Source organism: Pseudovirgaria hyperparasitica, assembly GCF_010093815.1.
Source record: "Pseudovirgaria hyperparasitica strain CBS 121739 unplaced genomic scaffold EJ05scaffold_3, whole genome shotgun sequence".
NCBI lineage: Eukaryota > Fungi > Ascomycota > Dothideomycetes > Acrospermales > Acrospermaceae > Pseudovirgaria > Pseudovirgaria hyperparasitica.
Genome location: NW_022985551.1, coordinates 709,528 through 731,190, shown reverse-complemented (window position 1 = coordinate 731,190; position 21,663 = coordinate 709,528). Strand labels below are relative to the sequence as shown.

Genomic DNA, 21,663 nt, shown 5'->3' with positions numbered 1-21,663 from the left:
ACATAGCTGAACTGGTATGTCTCACGTCAGTCTCGAGTCCTGTTCGCTGTATCGCTTGCGAGGCAGCAGACGGCCGGTGAGATGGACTGGCTTCTATGAAAATCGGTGGGGCTGACCGGCCGCCGGATTCTGATATTTGGAACTTGTCGATGCCGCCCTCTACCTTGCAGGTTGCTCCGTCCCAACGTTTTACGGTCGGCGCCCGCTCTACAGAATCGCCGACAGTGCCTTAAGCCCGAACCCGTCTCCTTCTTGCGTAGTCATGGATCACCCTCTCTCTTGCTACGGCTAACGAGATCTGTATTCTTAAATAATAGGAACCCACGTCACAAGTCTATCGATACTGGATTGATGATACCGATTTGAATTACTTATTCACACTCACTGCAGCCCATTGGCTCGATTGATTGCTGAACAACGATCCATCACGCCTCCGACTACATCATCATCCGGCAACAAAAAACATAGGCGATTTGAATGTCTACTATTACCCACTCCTCGTATACAATTACCTCAAGCTTTGAACGACTTACCATAGAGAACTCAGTAAGGAATGCTACCATGAATATGCCACAGATATCAAGTCTGTAGCAGGACCTCGGATTCAGCCTGGGGTTCCGCATCGTTTGCTATCTCCCTGGAACGCCATAAAGAAACTGTACATAATACTTATCACTACGACTTAGTAAAACCAAAAGACCGAATATCGAACCGTTTTTAATAACACTATCAGTGTGATTGGTTGCCAACGACAAGCACCAGTTTCGCATTAGGAGCCGTGGCATTCTCTGGTAATACCATCAGCATTGGTGGCTCCGCGGAACATGTCTCGGGGAATCAATCAGAGCCTTGCATACTCTAACAATGATTTGCCACACTTTTTACATCTCTATGATGGCAGATGTTAGATACATGTTGCTGAAGAAGAGGCACATATGCGTGGCGTGTCAAGCACCAGCAGCAGTTCCCGCCTTCGGCGCATAGTCTGCTATGTTGTAATCATATCTAAGCCTCATAGGTCCAATGTTCGCCTTCGTCCCGCATGCGCAGGCTTTTGAAGCAAAACTTCGTGTTCTAGAAGTGTCTTTTTTGAACATCTATCATTCTTCAGGCGCACCCCAGGAGTTCTATACAGAGCAACAGATATGTCTCGATGGCTATGGGTACTCGAATAGATCCGCAGTAATAAGTGTACATTCACATAGAGACAAAGCCCTGGACTAAACTCCTTGGGATGCTGACAGTTCTGTCAATTTGCACAAGTCATTCTTTGATTATCGAGAACACTGCAAAACCTGGATAGCAAAATCCAAAGTACTAGCGGCTGTATACAAAGCCATGTTCTCGGATATAAGATCGTTCCGTTCCCGGACGCGGAGAGGCCGTCTACACACGTGGCTGACGAAGCGCACTAAGTCCATATCAAGCTTTGTCAAGAATGCTTCAAGCACTACTAGCATTCGGCCGAGCATTTATGAGTGCGAGGCTACTTTGCGTAGTTGTCTCTATCGGCGTGTAGCTCGCATGATGTTTCCGCGTCGAGGCATAAACCCGAAGCACTGGCACAGCAGGTCTGATCGTCGTTAGTATTGGTGATTCCGAGCTTCTAGAACTGTGAGTCTTTAGTAGGTGTTGGGTGAATTATAGCGTCGAGTTTGTATTTATTGCTTTGGATGACGCAGTCACATGCGTCATTGCAACACAACTTACATGACTTGGATCGTCGATATCGTGACTTGTTTATGGACATGTTCGCGGTTTCTTTTGGGCTAGCTGTTCCTAAGCATTAAGAGCCCTGAGTGTGGCTATGACTCGACACGATGTTTGATATTAACGACCATTCTCAAATGCCATGTCAATATGCACTCATCTTGAGTCAGCATTCCCCGGTTAAGATCCTCTCTGACACAACCTGACCCACATCCACTTGTACACCACTTACCACTATTGTTTTCCTAAGGGTAGGCAGTATTCTCTCTCTCAACCAACAGCGTGTGTAAGGGCCCCACCCTTATGCGTCTGTCCCATATTCGTGGACCAACCGTTATGTCCTCCGAACGCCAACCGCGCCGCGTTCCCACTGACTACTCGCTTATCCCAATGAACACTCTGCAGGCTGATCGATTGCAGGTTGCCCTTATCCTGCATTCTGTATGATGCGCTGTATCACACGTTTTCTAGACCTCTAGTGTGAATACCATATGTTTCGTTGCTAAAGAGCTGTAGCTGGAATATTGTGGGCCAAGGAATGAGACGTGGCCACTTGAATGTTGAGAACAGAGCCTGTCTACGCATGTGTGGTCGAAGTGCAGAAATTGTGACCAATGAGGAGCATGCATGAGTATCGCTTCAATCGAATTATATGGCTCATCCTAGGACTGCAAACGTGGATGGGAATTTTGTTTGTACAAAATCAAAGCGACACAAGTTCTTAGACATAGACTTGGACTAAAGAGCTAAATCTACGTAGGTTGCCAGAAGCGTGAGTGAAATCCGTCCGCTCATTGAGCCTAGCCAAAGGAGCAGTTTACACATCGGAACACTCAAGCCCGTACACTATGTGCTCGAATACATAGTCGTTTGATGTGGCCCAGGTGATACCACGATGTACTCTCCATTGACTTCTAGGCAATGCATCTCCTCCGATCATCCTATTCCTGCTGTTTCCTAATATCACTTCCTGGTATTAAACATTGTATTCAGTTCCACAGACAGCCTCTTTCACAAGTCGACAGCAAGGATCCCCACCGACCGTCTCTTCTTTCTCAGCATCTCCATTTGCTCCCTTTTCCTCGTATTACTTTTGTCGGTCTTTTCCGACTATTTCGCTCCTTTCCTGACCGAACTGTGTTGCCATTTTACTTTCTCTTAACTCTCTTTCTGACCTGCTACCTGAATATCGTCGTACAATATCGACCCTTTGTGACATTAATAGACAATCGCCGAACGCCACTTGAGAAGCTGATTCTTCGTAAAAGAGCTCTACACTTGTTTCCATCAATGTGAAGAAAATTTTGAGAGTCCTTGTCGATCAGCATGACGCTGACATGAACGTGTTTGGAGATTTAACAGAATACTCTCGGCAGTCGCAAGGACGGTAGCAGATTTGCTTCGATCCTGACTGCATTGCGTGGCGGACCGTTCAGAGTTGTGCGCGGTAAATACCGATGGGGACGATATTGACACGATAGTAGCGCTATTACGCTTCTGCAGACAGTTCGAACTTTGCTTACTACGGTCATCAGATGACGCTCCAAGAAGGAACAACACAAAAGATTGATCGGCACACAAAGTCTGGAAAGTCGTTTCCGTGCTCCGTTGCAGCCTAGCAGCCTGATACAGCTTCAAAACACTGTTCGCGCGTCGCGTACACGCGGCCACTACACCCTAAAGAAATTTCTCAACCTTCGTCTCGCCCTTTATAAATAATCCAAGTTCAACTGAAATCAGTACCAGCACTTCGGGGTCATGGCTGAGTGGTCCCACAACTGGATAAAAAAGCGCAATTTGGTGACGGCTTTCTCGGTTCCCCATCGATCAGACCTCTGGTTCGATCCGTGAGATATGAGTTTTGTTTTTGAAATTTGTAACAACACGTATTTTTTATTATTCTTGCTTGTATGTGGACGTTGGAGCGGGCTGTGTCAATCATGGACTCTGTAAGAACGTTTAGGCTTCTTCTTTTGACTAATATATTGTGACAGGGAAGTTTTATAATGGCCAGGATGCGCTTGCTGTTCATCCTATGCGCAGGTAGTACTTGATAGAGGTTCTCAGCGCTAGAATTCACGACATGTACCTACTGAAATGACTTCACCTTCCACTGATTACGGTAGAAGCAAACTACATGTTCTATTCAAGCTCATATTAATCTTGACAAGCTATCTTGCCAGAGCTATTGTGATATTATATACCCATTTATGTGGTTTGAACATACTATAAGACGCGTGAATGACGTCAAAGTCCTACCGATGATCGGAGTACCTGGCAACCCACATCAAATCAATGACATTAGAAGGTTCTCCATTAGTTATTGGAAATAAGGCTGTACTATATCCACACAAGCCTGGTTATAACTAATTCTTACTACTTCAAACATATGAGGCCTTCAAGGCCAAAGTGCGAGAAAAGGTATCGTTTCATGAAGTCTCGTGATACCGTCTGTACTCTCTATATAATTCTCGGCTTAGCCGAACGTTTAACAACGTCTAGGTTCTCTACCATGAATGTGGAAGTCATGTCCATTTCCCGACTAGGAACACCTTGAACCTTAACGCACCACTTATAATAGCACATGTGTAACACCACAAACAATAATTGATTCATTGAAATATCTAATCTCAAGCTTTCTAACGAACCAAAACACCAAATCCTCCCCTTGCAAGTGAAAAGGTGGGCTCACCACCCATCTAGAACTTGGTGCTTCTCCGCAGCCACCATCGACTCTCTCCTCTCCCTTCCCGGAGCGCCCTATTTCCACGCATACGGGTCGCGATCGAAGCACTTCCCACACGCCGCAAACTCGTTGGTATCTAGAACTCTTTAGAAAGACATACTTAACCCTTATGGTGAAACAACACAAACGTACCTCCGTCAACGAGCTCACAAAGACACCAGCGCCTGGGATCTCTGGGCACGATGACGTGCTCCCAAGGCGCCAATGGCCTGCGAATTTGACGGACGCCTCCACACGTAGTGGGCCCACAAGAGAAGAGTATATATCCAACAGCGATCCCGATGGCGATGGCGGATGTCTTGACGAGTGTGGTAATGGGGTCTGTAATGGTGGCGTGCTCGTTGATGGTAGTGAGGATGCTGGTATAGGTGCTTGTGAGGGCCGAAATGGTGCTTGACATGGCTGCTTCGGCTGAGAAAGTTACCCTGAGGTTTATGTATGGCGTAGTAGATGGAGATATTGTATTGACTTGAAGTTGACTTTATAAAGTTGCAGCTGAGGGTGTGAGGTGTGAAGATGGAGGTGAACTGTGAAGTTTTGAGGAAATGAGAGCAGTCTATTGCTTCACTGGGTTTTTCATTGTTTCCGCTCGCCATGACTATCTTGGTCGAGGTGTTCCATGGATTGGATGCGATTTCAGAGCGCATCCACGGAAGAGCTCAGGGGTAGGTGCTTCAGGGTCCAGCCCACCATCTCAATATCTCAGGCGAGACTGGCTCACAATGATGCGAGAGTGCGTATCGCCTTCCTTGTACTGCCGCAGTTCTATCTCATTATTCTCTCCGTGATCTGTATCCATGGTGAGCATACCATAGGTGCAGCCTAAGGTGTCTCACCATATAACCAATTCCCCAAGTAGACCGGAGTAGGCTGATGAGTCCAATATTTTAGGCTCTGATAAACGATATGAGCATATTTAATGATGTTTCACAATGTCCAAATAGTATCATTGAATCATCCAAATGCTTGCTTGTTGCACCCAAAAATCGCGCAATGGGATTACAGTGGAATATGAGCATGAGCGCAGCCTTTATCAGTGAACCACGTGAGCACATTAAACAACCAAAAAAATAAACACAAATATTGTTGTCATTTCATATAGGTCTCTATTGTTGATAGGTGACTCCGCCTATCAACAGACCTCCTGTTTTCTCGACTCTGCTAACTGTAGTCTTTGCTTACCCTTCGCAGGGGAGGCAGTTGCCGCAAAGGTACATGCCGTTGCCTAGAGGCGTGCAAGAGCAACATTCGTCCAAAGCGACCACACCAGAAACAGCAACGGCGGCGTTGCTTTTGTCTGTAGCAGGAGCTGTGACAGCGAGAGTAGAGGTAAGAAGGAAGATGAGGAGAGAAGCGAGTTTGTACATTCCGATTTGTTTGAAAAGTTGATTTGGTGTGTCGAGGAGCGGCTGTGAGGTCTGAAGTTGAGTTAAGAGGATCGTAAGTTGTGGATGGCTTAGGATGAGGATATGAGGACCTAGGTGTACCTTTCATACTCGTCTTTATTGTAGGCTGGAGGGATATGCTGACTCCTGCCCAATGACTCTTGATCTGACCGCCTTCTCTTCTTGGTATTTTAGATGTAACTTACGCATTTGCAATGCTCGGTCGCACGCCGACGCAAGCCCTCGCTTCCACGCCTTGGCCTTCTCTTCGATATTAGCTACTTTGAGCATTAGTAATGGTCTGCTCCGTCCTTGGAAAACAACTCTTCTCCCATAGCCGTAGCACATTACAATCGAGACAGGTAGAGGACAGTCTTGAAGCAGCATCAAGCTCCAATATCACCAGCGTCCAACGTCCGCTAGTCACTGATTCATGCAAGCCCTCGCTTCCATGCCTTGGCTTGGACTTCAGTAGACTTGGCTTTGGTCCCTCGAGGATCACTTTAGCTTCGCGTGCTAGATTATAATAGCTGTTTTAGGCAGGAGCTTCGTTTGAACCCTAAAGATTGGCGCAAGCTGCGAACGTTGTAGTCCCGCGATGGTAGCAGAGGAAAGGTATAGAGTGGAAATGCATTCTCCCTAGAGATCAGCGGGCGCTGGCACAAACGGCAAGCGAGTAGCTTGCGGAATGCGATTTTAGGTGTTAATCTGTTCTCGAGTGTGATATGAAAATGCTACAAGTCAGACCTACTCGGCGAACGTTGCTGTAAGGATAATCCCAGACTAATGCGACTGACTGAAGCATCTTGTGTTCAGAGCTGCCTTCTATCATTAAGTGATGCTAATGCACCCTTTTGGCCTTTGAAATCGCCTGCAGCAACATGACGTAGTAGCAACACCGATCATGTTGTGTGAGAGTAGCGGGATTTTTGGATAATGGCGTCGACTGCTACAGATCGTGTCGTTCGGATTGTAAGCAAACATTCATAGCTTAGCAGACGTAGGCAAAATGAACTTTCTTATCTCAAGGATGCATGATACATGAAATTCTGAGAGTAATGTGCCCGGCACTAAATGCGACTTACCGTAAGGCGACGGATTGGGCTCTCAAGCAGTGGTGCTTCTTGTAAACCTATTTACAAGAGTTCTATAGTCATTTAGTAAGAGTAGCCACATCACAGTGATGATATTTATTGTTGTACAAATCTATGTACATAGAAGGATGTATCATATGAGAAGTACATCTGGTGGCCTGTGCTCACAGAGCCGAGCAAGGATTAAAGTGGAGTTCATGACGCGTGAATGGAAGCATATATCGCGGTCGCAATCTACACTTCACGCACACCTCACTAGAATGGTGCGACAACCCAGTCATAGCTTGAATTACCTCACATTATGAGGATTCGCTCCCCAGTGCTAGCCGCACTTCTGTCGCCATCGCCGTTCCACCACCTTGCCTCTCGGTGTCCTAAGCACATACGATGCGCGACAGCCGTTCTACACTCACACATATATAACCAACGAAAGAACAACCACTCATTCCGGAGACTCCCTGCTGAATGCGACGAGGATGATGATCGGCAAACGAAGCCCGAGGCGGCCACATCTTCATTCGTGCCCCCAACCTCCCAGTCCGTCCGACAGACAGAAAGCCGGCGCGAGGAGAAAGCTTTACACTCGAAGCATAACGCCATGATCTCGTCGGACATGCCTCGCTCGGACTCACTACCACGGTCGTTCTTCGCTGACCGGCTCAATCCCCCAATTTCCACCCTCCCTCCACCTCTCGAAAATCTGCCACCTCGAAGTGATTACAATTGGATGATAGCGTATCTATATACATGCGGACAGATTTACTATAGATTTTACAAAGCTGCCCTCTACCAACTTTGGAACAATCGGAAGATATTGCGTGCTCTAGGCCCAGAGCCCATTCTTGCTAGAACATTGAGGTCAAATCGTAATCCTATACCTTCGGCAGACCTCGAGAACCTAGGTGCAAAACTACTTGCGAAGCTGAAAACCAACACCGAGAAAAGTATGCACGCACACATCGCTATACTCGCTCCGCTGCATATACCTGCTGGTTTAGACTGGTCGCATCCTGAGACTCGTGTAGGATCGCAGGTAGTGCTTCTCCCACCACGACAAGATTACAAGCATTGTACGCCGCTCGACTGGAAGTGGAGCAATCTTGGCCCGAACGATAAGATACAATTAGAAAGTGATCCTTGTAAGTCTCTTGAACATTGGCAAGAGAATTGGGATCGTATCACCACTGCTACTACTGCGCATGGGACCCACACCGAAAAGGCCACAATTATTACTCTTCCTGAATACTGTCGTGCAGAATTCCAATTTCGTGAGCGGACCAAGCGTGATCTTCGAAGATTGGTCCCGTTCGCAACAATTCTGCTTGTTCTGGGTGAATGGACACCTCTCATCGTCGCATTCGTGACCCCATTAGTCCCACGCGTCTGCTGGCTCCCAACCCAGCAGTCCAAGATGATCCAATCACGAGAACGCTTTGCGAGCCAAAATGAACTCAGCTTTGTTAGGAGGAGAGCTCAGAGGAACCAAAACCTGGCGCTACATATGAGAGAACGGCTAGCTGGTCAACTGAGGCCAAATTGGCTCAGATTCAAAATCCCAATGGTTTTCGTTGGTACCTTGTTACAAAGAGTGCTCAGATATCTCGATTTTGATGACGCGCTGATACGTCGAGATGGAGGCGTCGCTGGTATGACTGATGCCGAAGTTCACATGGCCGCTGTGGAGCGCAGTATTCGAGTCTCGGATCGACATCATAAGGACATCAGGGAGGATCTTGATTGTTGGGTTCGGAAGGGAGGATGGAGAAGTCTCCTCAACTATAGTGAATATTCTGGAGAATGAAAGTACAAGCTGGGTCGGTCATGTTCAATCTTGGCGATAGCATTGTATCCACAAACGTCGAAACCTGGAATATGCCGCCAAAGAGAGGAAACCCCAGAGCTCGGTATCTAAGCTCTGTGCTAACAAGATAAGGCCTGTATATCAAGCTCAGCCGAGTCGTTCCATAGCTCTCCTCGCTTTGAACAGATCCCGTAGAGCGATTGGCAGCGTTACTATCCAGTCGCGTTGGCTTTGTGGGTTCTCTTGAAGCATAGCAATGGCCAATCGTGTCCACTGTTCAGTGAGCTGGGACTGTCTCTGTACACGGTCACTACGAATACAGAGCGCCATGAAAGTAGAATATCATATCAGTCGGTGATCCTGGGTATTATTAATTGGTATTGTTGTTCAAGGGCGAGCTGCCGCATGCCCAACTAATATGATGATCGGTGATCTTCGCATCAATGAGTCATCTCCATTGTCATCTGGTCTATCATCCCCAAAGGATCAGACTATGACGGAGTGTAGCCTAGCTACTCATGCGGCTGAAGATTGATATATGAGTCCTCTCGGCTGGCACTTCCTTCCCCCTATTTTGATTTCCACGACAAACTATAATCAGGACTTGCGAACCCGTCCCAGATTCGACGATAATATGTAGGTCACTGTCATCCCATCAGGATCCAAGGCATGTCGCGCAGCTATTGAGACGCTTTTGGGGCATCGACTTGGGCCCACGGTGATTGCCGTCTACCGCGATCTCCAAAAAAGTACCTGAGACACTCGCGAGCAGCTCGCAATTCACAGCAGTTAATCGAGACATTACAAACACATCATCCCTAAATTTTTGCGGCTCACGTGCTGTAATCACACTGATACCATCCAAATACGACGGCTCTGATGTCATCGAATGGGCAAATACAGTGTCGAGCAACATCAGTAATGCAGTGAAACAGGCAGGCAATGGGCGACGGCTAGTTTATATCTCGAGCGGAGATGCTCAACACGGACATAGCGTTGGTGCGATCAAGTCAAGCCACGCGAGTGAGGAGACATACCGCCATGTATCGCCTGAAGTTATTTTCGTGAGAAATGCGTGTTCTATGAAGGACTGAGAGATGACGCTGAAAACGGCTAAGGGGGTGAAGAGCGTATTTTCTAGTCCAAGCACGCCGGTGGACCATAAGATATCCATTGTATGAGACGATGGCTCTTGATTTTCTGACAGTGTAACTAGTTACTGATGAGCCCGCTAAGTCCCCACGGTTGACATTGGGCGCGCATGTGCCAAACACATCCTTTGGACTATAACAGCCATCTCAATGGAAAACGGTGCGTCATTATTGGAACTTTATGGTCTGGAGGAGTATTCAACACTTGGTGTACACGATGCGTTCGAAAAGGTTACGGGGAAGGAGGTCGAGCTCCGCTCCGTTGAACCTGATGAGCTTGCTGGATTCTTCAGCAGCTTCCTGCCGGAAGTAGTAGTGCCCGAATTCGTTGAGATGACAAAAACATTGTTTTCAGGTGGATTATTGATGACATAGGAAAGGACGGTGTGAGGTTCGAAAGGGGCACAGAGAGCTTGGTGCAAGCTTCCGCAAGAATGCTCGAGGCCTGAAGCAAATAGAGGCGAATATAACGAGATATTCTCACTCCTTGCATCCGAGTCAATGACCATGATGCACAAACATCATACTCAGTATATCATTATGAATAGTGCTATGGAGTGTACGAGACGTCCATAAAAACTCATGACGTATCACTGTTCAAGCTTATCTTTGGTGTAGAAATATGATTGGACAATGAGCTGAGATGAGATCGTATGCCAGACGTACATGATTGAGTTTGTGTAACTTAATGACTTGTATAGCCTTAATGAATGGCTATAATTTCTGTAGGAGATTTACTGACTAAGAGCGACTGCTCCTTAAATTGATCCAATGTACTAATGAACGCATCTAGATTACCTGCCTGCTAGCGCATCCTTTCTCGACTAGTACTTATGATGTCAGTCTAGCGTCTCCTCACACCGAAGCAGTGGACACACAGCTTTTTATGACGACGTGATTAATGCCACTCAATGCCACCAAAGTTACCAACTTTGGCTTCTTTCGCGAATGTCTCTCCGAGTCTGTTCTTCGTTATCTAGCTCCTCAACCCGAGAAGCAGAAGAAGAAGAAGAGAAAGGAGAGGAGGAAAAGCGGGAGTAAAACGGTAAGCTTGAGCGCCTTGAGTCAAGCGAGTAACGATACTGCGGAGGATGTGATTAAGAAAAGAACCGAGAATGGGTCCTGGGTCGATATACCTAGAAGCAGAAACATCCTCGACGGTCATCTAAGCAACCATGATGATAAAAGCGAGCAAGACACGGACGCGAAAGACGTTAGTGAAGCTGAAGAGTTGAGCGAGTTCATTGATGTTTGTGAGCCTTGAAATTCATCGTGTGTCAGTATGTAGGACTCACCACCTATAACCTCGCAGTTCCTAGCCCATGGCATCTTCTCAGACCTGCCTGCTGACTTACGCTCTCTGACACATCGTTCATTCGAGGCATCGAAAAGCCTACAGGCACGATACGCTACTCCACTGTCTTCAGACACTGTCAACAGATTAGTCGCTCCCTTGCCCACGCTCTACGTCGAGACCATCTCGACGTTTCTGCCCTCACTTGTGGCTTCCGATCCAACGTTCTTCGAGGCATTCTTGTCACCCGTTCTGACGTCCTATGTGGAGGGGGCTATCGCTGCTCCACCCCCACCATCATCCACGAAAGATACAGCCGATTGTTGTGAAATTTGTCTGCGAGAGCACATGCCACTAACATACCATCACCTCATCCCCAAATCAGTACACGACAAGGTGATAAAAAGGGGCTGGCATGAGGCACGGCAGTTGAACGACGTAGCTTGGCTATGTAGGCAGTGTCATAGCTTTGTTCATCGAATTGCTGGCAATGAGGAACTGGCAAGAGAGTGGTACACAGTCGAAAAGCTGCTAGAACGGGAGGATGTACAGAGATGGGCAAGATGGTGTGGAGGTATTAGATGGAAGAAGAAGTGACACGTGTAGCGCATGTATCGATATACAAAATACGTCCGAAGAGAGCCATCCATCTAGATAGCCCAAACCATTTACATGGTATAACCAAATGACAGCAACGCTCTTGAGATCATCGTTATCATTATAATTATCGGTATCATTGCAAATGTGTAGCTATGACTCGGCGACTCGAATCGACAGGGATATCATCAGCAATCACTGTACATTACAAATGATATTGCTGAAACCCTAAGGACGACGCAAACTGGGAAGCGGAAGGATATTTCTAGGACAGTGACCGTACATTTGAAGTATAAGACGCTGACGGGGCTCTTCAGCTAGCAAATGTGTGTTGAGACCCGGCATCTGCCCTTGAAGCTTGATTGAACCAAAGCCAAAATCTTCGATGCGGCGGCTTATCAATCTATCTCTGTCTGTCTATTCACATATTGTGCTACTCAGAGCAACCGCAACACGTCTGGAAAGTACACTGCTCTGCAGTCGGCGCTTTCAGAACATGACAGTCTGGCAGTACTGGAGGCCACTGGCAAAGAGTTTCCCTATCATTTCTGTAAGCTACTGCAGGCTCAAGACGTAGACATATCTGAAAGGTATTGACGAGAAGATTGTCACTTTAACAATTCGTCAGGGCAGGAATGCGAGATCCGTGCGACACAAACGGAAAGCTCAGAATATCACACAAGGTCCTTGCAAAGATCTGTTAGTACTTTGGGCGGCTTAGAAGTGGGACTGTAGTATATCCACTTCGTCCCTCCATTCGGACGGGCCCATTGCGCTCGTCGCCATATATGTACTCCCATGACACCCGGAACACCGTCCGCTGCAGAATGATGATGCTCCGTATCCATTTCGTAAAAGCTGATCCCCCTGTGCTCCGGTAAACACCAACCGATTGTGGGGTATGTTTGACAAAAGAATTAATCAGGCACCCTCGGATCCGAACTCTTGCGTCCACTCAGAGTTGCGATTAAGATCTTCTTTGCTAACAGTGGGCCGAGACGCTTTGATAGCTTTCACGAAGTCCTTCACGCGCAGAGGCGGTTCAAGAAGCTGGTCTGACTCAACCTCTGTCCATGTCATCTCCAACGCGCCGCTATCGCCAGGGGAGCAAGGAGTGAGCTTTTCCACACCATCCACAATGACCTACGATGCACCTGATTAGGATACGATGTCTGTAAATTTGTGCTTTGGGGGAAGGTACCTTCTTGTAGTGCGTAGCTGTTTGTATCATGCGGACTGGCTGCATAAGAGCGTCCTGAACCGCTATGCTGATATCGCTACCTGAGTAACCTTCACTTAGTTCGCCGAGTTTGCGAAAGTCGTTTTGTGTCAGCTCGCATGGGGTCGAGCCGACCGCAAGCTCGAACATCTTCATGCGAGCAGGCAGATCTGGAAGACTGATGTGAACTCTTCTCTGAAAGCGTCTTCGGATAGCTGCGTCAAGTTGCCAGGGGATATTAGTTGCGCCCAGGATCAATACACCTCTCGAATCTTTGCCAACACCGTCCATTTGTACAAGCAACTCGGTCTTGATACGCCTTGAGGCTTCCGATTCACCCTCGCCACGAGGTCCACACAGAGCATCAATCTCATCAATGAAGATAATCGATGGCTTGTTTTCCCGTGCCATACCGAATAGCTGCTTGACGAGTCGTTCACTTTCTCCCATCCATTTTGAGACCAAGTCAGAACTGCTGACACTGAAAAAGGTACTGTTGGCCTCGGTGGCGACAGCTTTAGCAAGGTAAGATTTACCGGTACCTGGAGGGCCTGTTATCGGGCAGTTAGTGGATGATTTTGCGGAGATGGTAGCACGACTTACCATAGAGTAATATACCCTTCCAAGGCTGTCTCTTTCCGGTAAACAGATGTGGGAATTTGATGGGCAATATCACAGCCTCTTTCAGGGCTTCTTTTGCCATCTCTAAGCCGGCAACGTCCTCCCATCGGATATTTGGTTTTTCGGAGAGAATGGCGCCTGCTAACGCGCCGCGAAGTTTCTTCGAGTCTGCGTCTTGCTCTTCCTCGTCGTCGTCACCTCTGGAATATATCATCAGCCGCTATCGAGTTTTCGTATGGGCTCCGTAGGCAACATACTTGCCCTTGCCACTCCCTCCAGCGACTTTCCCGTTCGAGCCGACGGCACTCGGTTTTTTTCTATTACTAGAATCGTTTTCGGCCAAATGTGACTTGAGTTTCTCGGCTCTCTCCATGTATTCACCGGCTTTTGCTCTTATCATTTCCTTTGACTTGGCATTCTTCTCCCCTAGAGTTCGGCGCATCAGGCTAGGCTCCCACGAGTCCAAGTTGGCCGGTGAACTCACATTTTAGGGCAAGCATAAAAAGCTCTACTATTGATACATGTCAGTTAGGAATCCTGAAGTCGTTGTATGACCAGGTCATTGGTGGGCCACATACAAGCTTGGTAGTATGTTTGGTATGCCTTCTCATACTCGCCTGCGGTATCGCTCTCGATAGCTTTCTTGACCACCTCTATTGCACGCCCAAGAAAGTCTGTGTTACTCATGACGCAAACGGTGCTATTTACTCGCGATACAAGAAGACCTCGACCGAAGACTTAGAATGCTACAGACGTGGATGTGGGATTGCGATCTGAAATGGCGAAGCGCGGGGGAGGGGTAACACAAGTGTCGTCGCGTGGCCACCGATAAAGCAGTGTCGTTCGGTAGAGAGAAGTCGATATGAAGGTGGGATTTTGGGAAGTTGTAGCTCCTCTGAGTGACCAGGCACCGAAAATACGGTATGTCGTGGAGGTAACTTTTCAGTTGACTCGTCTCGCCAGGACTGTTGTCCAGGCGGCGAGATGGCGCCAAGGCCGCGCCAAGAGTTCGGTTCCTGTCTTGACGACGAAGTCAACACTTTACACCAACCAGACACAGGTAGGATAGGGTTTTTATCTTCAAGGAAGCAATCTCTAAAGTTCCCGCAAGTCCGAAGTATTGGACAACAAAAGCGCGGTCGGATCAACGAATAGTACAGGTCTGTCATCGACAAACACAAATCAAATGGGCGACCAGAAGAAGCTGCAAGAGCTTTCAGATGAGTTCCAAAAGTTTCAGGCTGGTGCGTATTATACATATAAAATAATGCTCCGGTCTAATACCCACTAGAACTCCAGTCTATTGTTGATGGCAGGCAAAAGCTTGAGTCGCAACAGCAAGAAAACGATAGCGTAAAGAAAGTAAGTTGACCACTTGCGCAGCATACAGCATATAATTGATATCACCACAATAGGAATTCACCAAGAACCCAAACGCAACCAAGTTCAAGCTCATTGGACCAGTACTTCTGAAGCAAGACCAGACCGAGGCACAGATGTCTGTTGATGGTAGATTAGACTTCATTGAGAAGGAAATGTAGGCTTCCCTTTCTTTATGTCATAGCACACATTCTTAATCTCTCCGCTAGTTTGATCAATCAGCGCATCAACTGACTATCTCTAGCAAACGTGTCGAGGGTCAAATCAAAGACATTCAGACCAAGAGTGAGCAAAAGAAGATGGAGGTACGTCGTAAATGCGAACGAGGACAGAAATGTCTTCAACTGAACCCACAATGAATCTCTAATCGTGCCTCAGATCATTCAACTCCAGAGTTCGATACAGCAGCAGTCTCAAGGACAAGCGCAGGCCGCGCAGGCATAGAAATAGCGACAATCTATCCGTAACATTTGTCGTACCGCTAATGAGCACTCTCCTTCACTGATCCCTACTCTACCTATCGGTCATTTGGTCAGCACGTTATCTTAATCCGGAATTCGCGATGCTACTCCAGCCTTCTCACCACGAGAACCATGGAGGCCTGACGTACAGTCGATTGAATTCCAGCGAACCCAATGCACGGCCACTCTACCAACGCCCCGCCCCCGACGTCTATCACTCACTTAGCCCCTCCCGTCTCTTGTTAAGAAAGCAAACTGCGCCAAAGCAGGGGAGCCCGACAGATCGGCACACATCTCGACCTAACATCCTACCGCCCGTCCCACAGCGTCCATCACAGATCGTAAGAGATTTATAGCGAGGCAGACTACAATTCGCCTTGTAGCGGCGGGTTTAATACCTTGACGACGGACCGTGATGGGCCTTGACCGTTTTGTCCGATGCTAATGGACTCCAGTAGGAGGCCTGAAAATCTATTCGAAGCGCTGTGGCGCCTTTTCACGTGTGGTCAATGTTGGAACCAGGATTTCAGCTGCTATTGGTGTTGTTGTTGGCTCTGGACAGTGGCGTGCATCACTGAGGCCGTTGTGTGCATAAAACTAGAGACTAATCAGAGTACCGCTGTTCGGGCGTTTAAGTAGATCCAGAAGCGTGACGAGACTCAAATGTGGTGCAAATTGAATTTGAGACTGCCAGGATGTTTCATCGTCCATACAGACAGTAATTATTTGAGCGTTTGTCGTATCTTGCTATATTCGCGTTGTATGTGGAACAAAAGAGATTGGTACATTCCGCGCAGACCGTGAGGGTGCGGCGGTAGCGGCAGCTGTCCCAATAAGCCGCGACATACTCCATATTTACAATGGCCACAACTTGAAGCCACTTCTTGAGTTACTTTGCTCAGTATAGGCCAGTATTTTCTAGGCCTTCGTATCGATCCCCAACATCATCCATCTATTTCGTAACGTTCTCAGGTGTAGCAACATAAGTAGGTCGAACAAATCTAGCAACCAATTAGCAACCTACAGTAGGAAACTATGGCAAAGCGGTATACATACCTATCGTTGTGATACACTTTGAGATTGGCACCAAGCAGCTCCTTCTCACGCTGCTTGTCCGCTAGCATCCTCCGCACTTGATCGCGGTCTTCTTCTGCTTGCAGTAGGGGGATAAGGTGTATCCGAGACCATTGTTTCTCACGACCAAGTTCGCTGCAGGTGAAGTCAGCTATGCTTTTTTCCTTGTCAAGCAGCACCCGCTTTATGCCGTCGCTGTAAAAATGCCAAAATCACAATGCCCACACCGGGTACATCTCTATCACGCTTTTTTCGCCCATGATTATGACATTGAATGTCTGCCGCGACATCTCCATCCTTAGACATCAGTCATCTAACCTCCTGCGCGATGTCATTCCAATCATTCATTACCTCCTCCCGTTCAAAGAAAGCTCACACCACTTACTTCTTCTCCCTAACCCCCTTGCCATACATCCAAAAGCCATATGTCATAATCACGCCCATCCCAAGTAGATACACACTCGGTCTGAAGCCGCGCACTGGGAGATTGCGCTTGTACTGGACGGCGTCGTAGCCCCCGACGGGGGGCATATCCTGAGGCATGACGGGCGACGTGTGCGCAAATTTGGACTTCGGTGTCCTCAATAATTCTAGTGGTGAGCCCTCGTGGGGATAGATGCTGTATTCGCGGAGTGGAGAGGTCGTGTGTGGCGCAATTGACTTCTTCTTCGGATTGTGGTCATGAGGTACATGTGGAGGTGAGGTTGACGTTGAGTGGATGAGTCAGCGACACGCTAACTGTGGAAGGCGTAGCTCCGGTCTGGTGAAAAGACGAAAAGTAAAGCTTTTGCGATACAATTAACTCCTGACGCCCTACAAACGCATTGAAACAACATGACGAAATGGAAGAACGGCCAACGAAGATTCAGAAGTGCTCTCATGATGGTAGCGGTGCGTCCGTGGTGTTCCCTCTGACGGAAGCTGCAGATGGAATTTTGCTCAAGCCTACCTCAAACAGCGATGAATCACATGAACACGACAAAAATGATAGTGCCAAGATCTCAGACTCGAATCATATCAAAACAATCACATATAGTCGTGTATCGACCAGCATAGATGACTCACAAAACACCCCCTCTAACACGTCCATGGCTTCTCAAACACACCAACCCTCATCAAGCACAATCCCGGCGGCCGACCCAACCGGAATGCCACTCTCCAAGAACGCCCAAAAACGCCTTCTCCGTGCCCAGAAGTGGGACGAAAGCCGCGCTGAACGCAAAGCCTTCAAAAAGCAAAAGGACAAAGAACGCAAAGAACGCAAACGGCAAAAGGCAGCCCTAGAGGCATCAAACCCTCTTAGCAACACAACCACTACCAAGCCGGCTATCCAAGATCCATCACCCGATCGAAAACGGCAACTTCCCACCCAGCTTCCCGTCACATTCATCTTCGACTGCGATTTCGATAGCTACATGAACGACAAAGAACTCGTATCGCTGACAGCGCAAGTCACGCGTTCGTACAGCGATAACAAGCATGCGAAATATAGAGCGCATATGTGTATCTCGAGTTTCAGTGGACGGATGAAGGAGAGGCTGGAAACAGTGATGATGGGACATTATAAGGGATGGAAGGGGGTAAGGTTTTTTGAAGAGGACTTTGTGAAGGTTGCGGAGAGGGCCGGGGAGTGGATGAGAGGGGAGGAGGGAGGGAAGGTTGCTGGTGCATTGGAAGGGTGGAGGGGAGGTAGTGGGGTCGTGGGAGACGGGACTGGTGCTGATATAGAGCATGCTAGGAATGCTGAAGAGAAGGAAACTCAAGGACGCCAGGCGGAGAATATTGGTGGTACTCCGAGAAACCAACCAGATGTGACCGGAGCAGGCGGTGGGACTGGTCAAGCAGAGAAAGACGAATCTGATGAAGCAGACGAGGGCGGATCATCAGAAGTAAAGCCAGGTGATCCCTCTGAAGACTCGAGTACAAATTCCTTTCCTCAGGGCGAAACGATATATCTTACCGCCGACTCGCCCAATATTCTGACGCATCTCACGCCTTTTTCCACCTACATATTCGGCGCCATCGTCGACAAGAACCGGTACAAAGGTCTCTGCTATAAGCGTGCCCTCGACAATCGGATAAAGACTGCCCGACTTCCTATTGGCCAGTACATGAAAATGAACAGCCGCAAAGTGCTGACGACGAATCATGTGAATGAGATTATGTTGAAGTGGTTTGAGCTGGGTGATTGGGGTGCTGCATTCATGAGTGTGATTCCCAAGAGAAAGGGAGGTGAGTTATTGAGTTACGCTAGCGAACATGATGGTATTTTGTTTGCGGGTGAAAATGGGGATGATGGTGAGAATAGTGAGCATGGCGAGGTTCAAGCAGATGCAGGTGAGATCGAGGTCATAGATGGTGACGACGCCAGTGCGATCGAAGCTGGACAGATAGCTGAGAAGTCAGCTGACCGGCCGCAAATGACAGGCACATAGCGTTATAGTGTTTGGAGATGTGCTGGCTTGAAATGCGGCTCCGAATTAAACAACATTCGCGTGTGTGAAGTACTGAATTTGTTGACGCTGCTGGTTAGAATATGGTTGCGTATCAAATGCAACCAGCGGTATTGTTACTAAGTCCAAGCAGGGACGAGATCCCGAAAGCGTGGTACTAAGCCAAGAATGCACCATTCTAGATGAGGAGAGTTTAGCGATGACAAGAGTTGTGTACGGGTGCCAGGTTTCGCAGTAGAATGTCCTAATTCTCAAGGGGCCCATGAGAAACGTTAACAGAATGGCAAACTCGCCTATTGATCTCACCGAGTAAGGCCTCTTTTATGAAGAAGATGCTCCAGTAGCCAATGCCACTTTGGGATGAACGGCGGGGAGGTGCAATTCGGTCCGTGGAAGCTACTAATTATACTATGTACTAATTTATAGTCCGGCTAGCTAACCAACTAATCGTGGAGACTTAGTGCCGTCGATTTGTAATGCTCGGGAAGACCACAGACCCACAGCCTCCGTTGAAAGAGACCAGCGCTTATCCGGAAAGGGCACCATTGATCGTCCGTGAGCGGTGCGTGAGGCGTCAGTTCCACGGCACTTCCGTTAGGTTGGTGGTCAGTTGGTCCGCGAACCTCACCGCGCACAAGACAAGGCTGTTGTCAGACAAGCAACGAGTACGGATGCTTCCCCCTCACCCCTGATTTCTACCCGGTATGGCGACTCTTGATGATACGAAGAGATTTTAGTCCGGTGTCTGCTTCGTGCCTTGCGTAAAAGAAGCTTAGAGCTTATAGGATTCAAGATCGCATGGTCTGCCTAGTACTCGTCTAAGTAGATCCTGGGGCGAGCGAAGCGTCCGTTAAAGTGGGCTCTGCCAAACCATGGGTCTAGAGTACTTTGCATTGGCAGTTGGCTGCATAGACATTGCGTGGTTATGGAAGAGCATGTTGACTGTCTGCGTGGCGACTATTCAGGGATGCCTGCACTATCCCCAATATGGTGTTTGCGATCATAGCGAATCATTGTCATCGACTGGTGAATAAAAAGCATCGAATCAATAGAGCTGCGCACAAGGATGGCACCAGGAAGGCCGTCATGCTCGTGCGATACATGTAACATCTGCCCTTGCGTTCTTTTGGGACACAGATGAGACCATCCACTCGGTTTCGGAACCGGTTACAGGTCTAACCATTCAGTGTACATTAATAATACGGACCCGTGCCGAATCTAACCTTGGAAAGCCATCACTACCTCCCTACCTACGATTGGCAACCACGCCACGCTACCTTCTCTGCCTTCACCCATAAGGATGCTGTGGCCAACAAAAACCCTAAACCCGGGCACGCGTCCTACTGCGCCTGGACACCCTAGCATATTGTGATTATTTCTTCCTACCACTTCGTAGACCTTGATGCTCTCGTCCACTCGAAATCATGTCTCTGATTACCCCCAAAGAACTTGTAGCTCACATCGAAGCTTTCACGAAGAATCAGGCTGGGCTGCGAGATGTCCCAAAGCTATGCTCTTGCCTTTATAGTGCAAGTACCGTGCTGAATCGGGGTATTGAGCAGACAGCCGATATACTCGCGCGTGTCACTTGTATCCAGGTGTGACGGTCTTTATCTCTTGCAACATTGCTTTAGACATTCGTAGAGACTGAGGATCACACTGGACAGCCTACAGAGCATGCAGACGTCGATGTAGCCTGGCATCTCAAACTCTTCCCGCTTCTTGAAAGTCAATCATTACCTTGGAAGCCATATGAGCCTGCTCAGGTAACAAGGGTCGATAGATTGCATTTTGGTGGGTCACAGAGGTCTGGCCACTCGGGTCGCAAGCCAATAATTCCCGCAGGTTGCATTCTCATCGGTCTAATAGTACACGGCGCAGTAAAAGAAGAAAGTGCGAATCAATTTGCGCTAAAGCCTTCATTTGCTTAATCCATGAAGGTTGGGCTGCGAGATATATGAGAAGATTGGTCTTACAGGTACTCGTACTTGGCGAATCGCCTCCAAAGAGGCTTCCAAGGAGCTCCTAGGGAAGCTTTGTGTACAAGATGTAGCCGACGTCATCGCGAGAGCTCCGAATAGGCTCGGAGCTGGGTATTGAGCACTCGACTCATGACATCTTCACGCCGTAGCTTGAGGTAACTAGACTAACTTCTTGTTGGACCCAAGTCCCATGATCGGAAGCTTCGAGATGAGCTACTGAGACCTCCTAGGCGCTCGTGCATATAATCTCAAGGGAAATCATGCATGGTTTTTCTGATGACAAGAGTGTGGGGCTTTTTGAAGTACTTAGCAGACATGATGCCGCCAGGCTACTTGGAACTCATCGTACATAAGATATAGTCCCAAGATCAGCTCAAGTGTCTAGGCATCATTCCAGGATATGAATATGATGCCACAATTGGTAGTCGGAGAGCGAAACGAGCAACCGTGGAAGACCCTGATCAACTCTGGAGGGCATTAGAATTTACCTGGCATCTGACGGTATTTCTGAGACTGTGATAGACGTAGAGAGGGCTATATGATATACGAAGCATGTCAGAGCTATGGCTTTCTCGAGATTGGGCGATTGTTCAATATATATGTATATGTGTGTGTATGTGTGTGTATGTGTGTGTATGTGTGTGTATGTGTGTGTATGTGTGTGTATGTGTGTGTATGTGTGTGTATGTGTGTGT

At 48.0% G+C, this 21,663-nt stretch overlaps 8 protein-coding genes across 8 annotated transcripts; 5 read left to right on the top strand and 3 right to left on the bottom strand.

The window, feature by feature from the left end:
- Window positions 1-4,408: 4,408 nt before the first annotated feature.
- EJ05DRAFT_245531 (uncharacterized protein) lies at window positions 4,409-5,383 on the bottom strand. The gene is made up of 3 exons (XM_033740103.1): window positions 5,293-5,383; window positions 4,589-5,245; window positions 4,409-4,532 (listed from the first exon to the last, which is right to left on the bottom strand). Exon 2 carries the CDS (start codon window positions 5,101-5,103, stop codon window positions 4,603-4,605), a length of 501 nt encoding a protein of 166 aa, XP_033603338.1. The 5' UTR covers window positions 5,104-5,245; window positions 5,293-5,383; the 3' UTR covers window positions 4,409-4,532; window positions 4,589-4,602.
- Window positions 5,384-7,165: 1,782 nt separating this feature from the next.
- On the top strand, window positions 7,166-8,810 carry EJ05DRAFT_245401 (uncharacterized protein). The gene has a single exon (XM_033740102.1). The coding sequence runs from the start codon at window positions 7,237-7,239 to the stop codon at window positions 8,734-8,736; it is 1,500 nt and encodes a 499-aa protein (XP_033603337.1). The 5' UTR covers window positions 7,166-7,236; the 3' UTR covers window positions 8,737-8,810.
- A 1,978-nt stretch (window positions 8,811-10,788) lies between these two features.
- On the top strand, window positions 10,789-11,889 carry EJ05DRAFT_508122 (uncharacterized protein; the record flags this gene model as incomplete). The annotated part of the gene is made up of 2 exons (XM_033747981.1): window positions 10,789-11,136; window positions 11,200-11,889. 2 exons carry the CDS (start codon window positions 10,789-10,791, stop codon window positions 11,776-11,778), a joined length of 927 nt encoding a protein of 308 aa, XP_033603336.1. The 3' UTR covers window positions 11,779-11,889.
- A 638-nt stretch (window positions 11,890-12,527) lies between these two features.
- EJ05DRAFT_245271 (AAA-domain-containing protein) lies at window positions 12,528-14,577 on the bottom strand. Its single transcript, XM_033740101.1, has 6 exons — window positions 14,197-14,577; window positions 14,103-14,129; window positions 13,876-14,044; window positions 13,601-13,818; window positions 12,980-13,548; window positions 12,528-12,921 (listed from the first exon to the last, which is right to left on the bottom strand). Exons 1-6 carry the CDS (start codon window positions 14,303-14,305, stop codon window positions 12,700-12,702), a joined length of 1,314 nt encoding a protein of 437 aa, XP_033603335.1. The 5' UTR covers window positions 14,306-14,577; the 3' UTR covers window positions 12,528-12,699.
- Window positions 14,578-14,804: 227 nt separating this feature from the next.
- EJ05DRAFT_483321 (Prefoldin beta-like protein) lies at window positions 14,805-15,442 on the top strand (the record flags this gene model as incomplete). The annotated part of the gene is made up of 5 exons (XM_033745242.1): window positions 14,805-14,862; window positions 14,910-14,980; window positions 15,034-15,155; window positions 15,243-15,303; window positions 15,377-15,442. 5 exons carry the CDS (start codon window positions 14,805-14,807, stop codon window positions 15,440-15,442), a joined length of 378 nt encoding a protein of 125 aa, XP_033603334.1.
- Window positions 15,443-16,074: 632 nt separating this feature from the next.
- EJ05DRAFT_449122 (uncharacterized protein) lies at window positions 16,075-17,171 on the bottom strand. Its single transcript, XM_033742325.1, has 3 exons — window positions 16,919-17,171; window positions 16,516-16,668; window positions 16,075-16,460 (listed from the first exon to the last, which is right to left on the bottom strand). The coding sequence occupies exons 1-3, from the start codon at window positions 17,074-17,076 to the stop codon at window positions 16,412-16,414; spliced, it is 360 nt and encodes a 119-aa protein (XP_033603333.1). The 5' UTR covers window positions 17,077-17,171; the 3' UTR covers window positions 16,075-16,411.
- A 147-nt stretch (window positions 17,172-17,318) lies between these two features.
- Window positions 17,319-19,042, top strand: EJ05DRAFT_473467 (uncharacterized protein). The gene has a single exon (XM_033743408.1). The coding sequence runs from the start codon at window positions 17,376-17,378 to the stop codon at window positions 18,966-18,968; it is 1,593 nt and encodes a 530-aa protein (XP_033603332.1). The 5' UTR covers window positions 17,319-17,375; the 3' UTR covers window positions 18,969-19,042.
- A 1,368-nt stretch (window positions 19,043-20,410) lies between these two features.
- On the top strand, window positions 20,411-20,917 carry EJ05DRAFT_483318 (uncharacterized protein; the record flags this gene model as incomplete). The annotated part of the gene is made up of 2 exons (XM_033745241.1): window positions 20,411-20,584; window positions 20,621-20,917. The coding sequence occupies 2 exons, from the start codon at window positions 20,411-20,413 to the stop codon at window positions 20,915-20,917; spliced, it is 471 nt and encodes a 156-aa protein (XP_033603331.1).
- Between the last annotated feature and the right edge of the window lie 746 nt (window positions 20,918-21,663).